The following is an 8269-nucleotide window of genomic DNA, read 5'->3' as shown; positions in this document are numbered from 1 at the left end:
CTACTTTAGATAGGGGGCCTGTAACACCTATTCCCTATATATAGTGCATATTTTTAGGCTGCAGCCCTGTAACCCTGTGGCACCCTGTCCTATATATAGTGCACTAAGTAGACACAACCTATGGCACCCTATTATATATAGTGCTACTTTGGGCCCGTGGCCTAACGCCCTATTCCTATATATAGTACACTAAATATTCCCATATATAGTGCACTACTGGGACCGCGGCACATATGTACCATTTCCCTATATATCAGTGCTAAGCTGAGCACTTCTCACCTATTCCTATTATATAGTGCTACTTTGAACCCGCAGCCCTGTAATATTCCCTATATATAGTGCTACTTTGGGACGCAATATATGGCACACCCTATTCCCTATATATATAGTGCACTACTATGTAGCCCTCTCCCCCATATATGGACATGCACCACCCTATTTCCTATATATATAGTGCGTGGCCCTATGGGTATATATGGAGATAAGGCTATAAAAAATCATTATAATGTAAAAAAAAAAAAAACAGATGAGAGAGATGTGAAAATGAAGGAAGGATGCAGGAAGGAAAATCAGAAGTCAAATCAGATATGAGAACAGTAAGAAAATGAGCGTGTGGTATAGCCTGGCGGAGACTGGGCGGAATCTCAGGCGAAATGCCCTTAGCCCCTGGTCGGAAAGTGCCCCTGGTCAGTACGCCTGGCGAGTGCATAGCCCCTGAGTCGGAGACACAGCCTGAGTCGGAGGGGGTCACCCACTGTCGGGCTCCCAGCCCTGGGGTCGGGGCGCCCTGAGTGGGAGTGTCCTTAGCCCCCTGGTCGAGGTAGCCCCTGGTCGGGAGGGACTGTCGCCCAGCCCCCTGGTCGGAGATGATCGCTAGCCCCTGGTGTGTGCGGATACAGGACCGGATGTCCTTAGTCGGAAGTGTCATAGCCCTGGTCGGAGAAATCTGGCCCTGGTGAGAAATCTAGCCCCTGGTCAACCACAGCCCCTGGCGGAGAATACCCCAGCCCCCTGGTCGGCCTGGCCGCCCCTGAGGCCAGCCCCCTGGTCGCCCTGGTCGGAGGGGATCTGTCATAGCCCCTGGTGAGATGCCCTTAGCCAGTGTCTGCCAGCCCTGGTCGGAAGTGCCCTTAGCCTGGTCGGAGGTGTAGCCCAGTGGAAATTAGCCCTGGTCGAGATGCTAGCCTGGTCGGGGGTGCCCACCCCCTGTCGGGGGGGATCTAGCCGGAGAGATGTCCTTAGCCCACAGTGCATCGCCCAGACCCGTCACTAGCCCCACCTCAGATTCAGAACAATGTGTTTTCTTGCTTGTCTTCTTTTTGTTTGGGTCTGATCTTAAAATGCAAGCAACTAGAAAGGATCGAGAGGCTACCGGCCCGTTGACACTGTATTCACACAACATTCACTCTACTATTCACACTACTATTCACTCTACTATTCCTTTACTGTTTACTCTGCTATTCACACTGCTCTTTCTACTGTTTATATATTTATTATACTGCTCTACTGTTCACTCTGCCTTCTATTCCTCTATATTCCTCTATATTCCTCTATGTTCACACTGCTATTCCTCATGTTCCTCTACTATTCACTCTACTATTCCACTGCCTCTACTATTCACTCTGCTACTGTTCACACTATATTCCTTCTACTATTCACACTATATTCACTCTACTGTTCACTCTTACTGTATTCACTCTACTGTTCACTCTACTGTTCACTCTATATTCACTCTATATTCCTGCTATTCACTCTACTGTTCACTCTACTATTCCTCTACTATTCACTCTACTGTTCATACTGTTCACACTGCTATTCACACTGCTCACACTATATTCCTTTCTACTATTCACACCTGTTCACTCTACTACACGACATAAGGCGGTCTAAGAAGTTCCTGTTCTGAAGCCCGATGATATCCAGTTTTGTTAGATGTAAACCACGAATAGCGCTCTCTGCTGTGTGGCCGAATACCAGGCCATGATTTAGTATATACTGTGTATGTCTGAGACTCTGGTCAACAGTAGTGCATATGTAGTGAATAAGGGTTCCATAGGGCTCTGGTCAGCAGTAGTGCTATGTAATGAATAGAATTCCATAGAGCTCTGGTCAACGACCAATTGCATATGTAGTGAATAGGATTCCATGGGAACTTCTGGTCAACAGTAATGCACTATGAAATGAATAAGTGCCACAGAAGGCTTTTCCTGTACTCTGTCTTAGTGTCTTAGTACTGTTAAGGATACAGGCATGAACCACAAGCGTCAATATGAGATCACCATCACATACTCATCATTCTACTAAACTACAGAATTTTGCCGTCATGATGTTGTCTGAAATGTATTGGAAGCTACTGCATGTTAGTTAGCCTATATGTTAGTTGGCTACTATATGTTAGTTAGCCTACTATATGTTAGTTAGCCTAAAAATCCATCCTACTTCATCTTATTTTTTACATATGTTTTGTATTTTGACATTTCCGTTCCTCTCCCGTCCTCTCTCCGCTGACTCTTCCCATTCCTCACCCGATCAATTCCAGTTCTTGAGATTTTGATGCACTGCCTGTCCCCATTGGCTGTGCAGTGGGTCATCCCCGTGGGAGAGCTACATTCAGTAGAGAGTACATAGAGGAGAGAGAGTACACGCTCCTGCTGTGGTGCTGGAAGCTCCCTGCTGCTGGGAGACCTGCTCTATATTTCACCCGCATATAGCGAGACAACAGAAGAAATACTGCTATTTTAAGTTGAGATCATGTCAAGTAACGGCAAACATTACACTGGTCCTAAAATGTGCGGAGCACCTGTAAGTTGCATTAAAAAGTGTTTGCTAATGGCATATTATGATATTCTTATAACCGGTAATATGATCGCGACGAAAAGAACTTTCGGCGTCTTCTCGAGACCTCATCGTTCTACTATTTTTGTTTTAGATGCCTGGTGATGCGGTGGGAGGATCTTTAGAGTGCCTGGTCTAGAAGGATCTTTAGGATGCCTGGTCTGTTATGGAGAGGATCTTTAAATGCCTGGTCTGTGCGGCCCGAGAGACTCTTTAGAATGCCTGGTCTCTATTGCGGTCATCTTAGGATACTGGTCTGTTACCCGGTCTTTAAGTGCACAGTCTGTTGCGGTAAGAAGGATCTTTAAGATGCCTGGTCTATTGCGGTGGGAGGATGCCTGGTGTGCGGTTAGAGAATCTTTAAATGCCTACAGTGCGAGAAAATTTAGAGATGTAATTCGTTGCGGTTAAGTCTGTACCTGGTCTAATGCGGTTAGAAAAGGATCTTAAATATTCGATTAGAAGGATCTTTAGGAATGCCTGGTCTTAGTCAGCGTCTTTGAACCGTTGTGGAGTCTTAAGATCCTCAGCGGGAGTCCAGAAACCTGTGATAATCCAGCCTGACTACGTAGCCAACCTGATTACGAGATTCAAGAGTTTAGTGTCAGGATACTTTTCAAGGCCTGCCCTCATAGGCTCGCAATGGCGAACTGTCAACAGCCCTAACTGACCACAGCCTGACTGGCCCATAGCCCCAACTTTTCCTTGAATAAAGTATTTTCTAAATAGACCCTACCTAGCCCCCAACCCTAACCCTAACCCCGCAAGCCTAGCCCTTCATAGTGCAATAACATTTTCTAGTGTAAATAGTTTATGATTTGCTGTAGAAAGAAGTAAATATTTCTATGTTTGTTAAAATTAAAATTTATTTAAAAAGGAGATGTCCTCGGTGTCCTCCTACCTTTGATGGAAGATTTGTGGCGTTGTTAAAAGAGTTTAAAAAAAATGATAGCGTTGTCTGATGGAAATTTGTAGCGTTGAGATGTTCTCTACCTTGATAGCGTGCTGCTGTGCTGCCCCTTCTTCCCGATCAGAGCCCCTACCGCCTGGTTGGGATTAAGAGATACACCACCTCCTGCTCTGGAGACGGCTGGTAGACAACACGCAGAGCGTGTCTATCATTTTCACATTTCAAGATCACCTCTTGTTTCTATAATTATACAAAATTAAAGGTTATTAGAGTAAACTGAAAATGAACTAAAATTTTAAAATCATACATTATGTTTAGTTTTTGTCTTTAAACTTTTGGCAAAAATCCAAATGGGGTTGCTTTTTTCGGTTCGAGTCTTGTTTCAATGTCACATACACAAGCCTTTCTTTCAAACTCTGAACCTAACAATGTAATAATCAATAACAATGTACTACTAGAAAACACAAGAACATGAAGAACATAGTAAGTAAAACATCCTATATTCAGGGTCAGTTCCAGGACCATATTGATAATGTCAAATCAAATTGTATTTGCTGAAGCGCTGAATACAACTTTCTTTACAAGCCCTTACTAACAATGGCTTTAAGAAAATACCTCCAAAAAAGTAAGAGATAAGAAATAATTAAAGAGCAGCAGTGCAGAGTCAATGTGGAGGCTATATATACAGGGGGTACGGTACAGAGTCAATGTGGAGAATATATACGATTTTTGTCTGAGAGTCTTAAGTACAAGGAAATTACAATACAAATCAATGTGGAGGCCCTGCCGGTGCATTGCAGAGTCAATGTGGAGGCTATATACAGGGGGGTGATTATACAGAGTCAATGTGGAGTGGTATACAGGAGGTACTGTGCAGAGTCAATGTGGAGGCTATATTCTGGGGGCTCTGGTACAGAGTCAATGTGCGGGAAGCATCTGGGTGTCTTGAGGTAATTGAGGTAATATGTACATAATATGTAGGTAGAGTTATTAAAGTGGACATGCATAGATAATAACAGAGCGTAGCTGTAGTGTAGATAGTGGGAGGCAATGAAAATAGTCTGGGTAGCCGTTCGATTAGCTGTTCAGGAGTCTTATGGGCTTGGGGTAGAAGCTGTTAAGAAAAAACTCTTGAACCCAGACTTGGCGCTCCGATACCGCTTGCCTGTGGTAGCAGAGAGAACTGTTTATGACTAGGTTGGCTGGAGTGTTTGACAATATTTGGGGCTCCTCTCCTCTGACACCCTGGTAGAGGTCCTAGATGACAGGATGCTTGGCCCCAGTGATGTACTGGGCCGTACGCACTACCCTCTGTAGTGCCTTGCGTATCGGAGGGCGAACTGTTGCCATACCGTGCGGTGTCTGGCCAGTCAGGATGCTCTCAATGAGTGCAGCTCTCAGACCTTTGATGATCTGAGGACCCATGACAAATGTTTTCCGGCTCCTGAGGGGGGAATAGGTTCTGTCATGCCCTCTTCCGCGACTGTTTTGGTGTGCTTGGACCTTGTTAGTTTTTTGGTGATGTGGGACACCAAGGAACTTGAAGCTCTCAACCTGCTCCACTATGCCCCATCGATGAGAATGGGGGCGTGCTTCGGTCCTCCTTTTCCTGTAGTCCACAATGATCTCATTTGTCGCGGATCACGTTGAGGGAAAGGCTGTTGTCCTGGCTGTTTCATCGTTGTCAGTGACCAGGCCTACCACTGCCAGTAGCTGCAAACTCGATGATGGTGTTGGAGTCGTGCCTGGCCACGCAGTCATGAGTGAACAGGGAGGTCGGCGAGGGGGACTGAGCACACACCCTGAGGCCCCTGTGTTGAGGATCAGCGTGGTGGATGTGATGTTGCTCTACCCTAACCGCCTTGGGGTGGTCCCATCAGGAAGTCAGCGGAATTACAGTTTCAGAGGGAGGTGTTCAGGACCCAAGGGTCCTAAGCTTGGTGACAAGATTGGAGTGGACAATGGTGATGAGCGCTGAGCTGTAATCAATGAACAGCATTCTTTATCTAGGTGGGTGAGGGCAGTGTGGAGATCAATTGCACCATCTATGGATCTATTGGGGTGGTATGCAGGATTGTAGTGGGTCTAGGGTGTCTGGGATGGGAGTTCATGTGTGCCATAAGCCAATCTTCTGGGTCGGTGAAGGCCCGGCACATGTTGCCAAAGTGTGCATAAATGCATTGAGTCCGCCTGGTAGAGAGGCATCATTGACTCTGCGGGAGAACATAGCTGGACTTTACTTATTCCTGTCTTCGGTCGTATCCTCAGGGCTGTTCTACAATAGCTCTAGTGTGCAGTAGCCTTTAGTTTAGCACCAACCTCTGTTAATCCAGGGCTTGATTGGTCAAACCCTCACCGTGGGGTGACGTCGCTGATACATTTTGTAATGAAGCAGTGACGGAGGTGGTTACAAGCGCGCAATGTTATTGACGGAGTCTCGAAAAACATATGCCAATCAGCGCTACATGCAGTCCTGTAGCATAATCTCTGATTCTGCTGACCAATTCTCAACAGAGCGAGTCATGGGTACATCCTGTTGGGAGTTTTCTGCTTGTAAACAGGAAGCAGGAGTACTGGAGTCATGATCTGATTTGCCGAATGATGGAAAAGGGAGGGCCTTGTATAATTGCGTGTTGGTAGAATAATACTAGAACTTTATCTCCCCATGTGTATTAGTGACACGGAATCAAAAGCAGACTTCTGGATGAAGGTTTTCTTGCTTGTTTATAGGTTTGTACAGTTTAAGTGTCAGCTTGTTATTTTTCTTGTCCTGAAGTGGAATGTCTACAACAGTCACAATAATAGCTGAAACTCCCGCGGAGGCAGTAAGGGTCGATATTTGACCATCAGGTATTCCAAGACGGGTGAACAATTGGTCGACACTTCCACCGCACTGGAGTTAGAACACCAGTGTGATGAAGAGGTAAACCCTCCCCACTTGATTTCCCTGGACTCTACTGTCCTGACCACCCGGTGAATGGAGTAGCCATAGAGTTCGATAGCCATGTCGGTATCTTGTTTCAGAAAAGCAGATATTATTGCAGTTTCAATAGTCCCATTGGTAGCAAATCTGTGATCAGAGGTCCTCCATCTTATTATCTAGTGACTGTACATTAGCCAGTAGAATGGAGGGATGATCAGAGGTCCTCCATCTTATTATCTAGTGACTGTACATTAGCCAGTAGAATGGAGGATGATCAGACGTCCATCTTATTATCTAGTGATTGTACATTAGCCAGTAGAATGGAGGGATGATCAGAGGTCCATCTTATTATCTAGTGACTGTACATTAGCCAGTAGAATGGAGGGATGATCAGATTATCTAGTCCATAAATGGAGGATGAGAGATCTCTATTATCTAGTGACTGTACATTAGCCAGTAGAATGAGGGATGGTCAGAGGTCTCCATCTTATTATCTAGTGACTGTACATTAGCCAGTAGAATGGAGGGATGATCAGATCAGAGGTCCTCTATCTTATTATCTAGTGACTGTACATTAGCCAGTAGAATGAAGGGATGATCAGAGGCCCTCCATCTTATTATCTAGTGACTGTACATTAGCCAGTAGAATGGAGGGATGATCAGAGGTCCTCTATCTTATTATCTAGTGACTGTACATTAGCCAGTAGAGGGATGATCAGAGGTCCCCTCCATCTTATTATCTTAGTGACTGTACATTAGCCAGTAGAATGGAGGGATGATCAGAGGTCCTCTATCTTATTATCTAGTGACTGTACATTAGTCAGTAGAATGGGAGGGATGATCAGAGGTCCATCTTATTATCTAGTGACTGTACATTAGCCAGTAGAATGGAGGGATGATCAGAGGTCCATCTTATTATCTAGTGACTGTACATTAGCCAGTAGAATGGAGGGATGATCAGAGGTCCTCCATCTTATTATCTAGTGACTGTACATTAGTGACCAGTAGAATGGAGGGATGACAGAGGTCCATCTTATTATCTAGTGACTGTACATTAGCCAGTAGAATGGAGGATGATCAGAGGTCCTTGAATCTTATGACTGTCTAGTGACTGTACATTAGCCAGTAGAATGGAGGGACGATCAGAGGTCCCATCTTATTATCTAGTGACTGTACATTAGCCAGTAGAATGGAGGGATGATCAGAGGTCCCATCTTATTATCTAGTGACTGTACATTAGCCAGTAGAATGGAGGGATGATCAGAGGTCTCCATCTTATTATCTAGTGACTGTACATTAGCCAGTAGAATGGAGGGACGATCAGAGGTCCTCCATCTTGTTATCTAGTGACTGTACATAGCCAGTAGAATGGAGGATGATCAGAGGTCCATCTTTATTCATCTAAGTGACTAGATACATTAGCCAGTAGAATGGGGATGTATCAGAGGTCCTCCATCTTATTATCTAGTGACTGTACATTAGCCAGTAGGAATGGAGGGATGATCAGAGGTCCATCTTATTATCTAGTGACTGTACATTAGCCAGTAGAATGGAGGGATGATCAGAGGTCCATCTTATTATCTAGTGACTGTACATTAGCC

At 45.0% G+C, this 8269-nt stretch overlaps 1 protein-coding gene across 1 annotated transcript in view; it reads left to right on the top strand.

The window, feature by feature from the left end:
* Positions 1 to 653: 653 nt before the first annotated feature.
* LOC124044485 (ATP-binding cassette sub-family B member 6-like) overlaps positions 654 to 8269 on the top strand; it is a 43791-nt gene continuing 36175 nt past the window's right edge. Inside the window, exon 1 of the mRNA XM_046364114.1 lies at positions 654 to 776. Within this exon, the coding sequence (XP_046220070.1) occupies positions 654 to 776 (123 nt within the window). The remainder of the gene's footprint in view (positions 777 to 8269) is intronic.

This window comes from Oncorhynchus gorbuscha, linkage group LG09, assembly GCF_021184085.1.
Source record: "Oncorhynchus gorbuscha isolate QuinsamMale2020 ecotype Even-year linkage group LG09, OgorEven_v1.0, whole genome shotgun sequence".
Taxonomy (NCBI): domain Eukaryota; kingdom Metazoa; phylum Chordata; class Actinopteri; order Salmoniformes; family Salmonidae; genus Oncorhynchus; species Oncorhynchus gorbuscha.
This window is presented reverse-complemented; position numbering and strand designations above follow the sequence as displayed.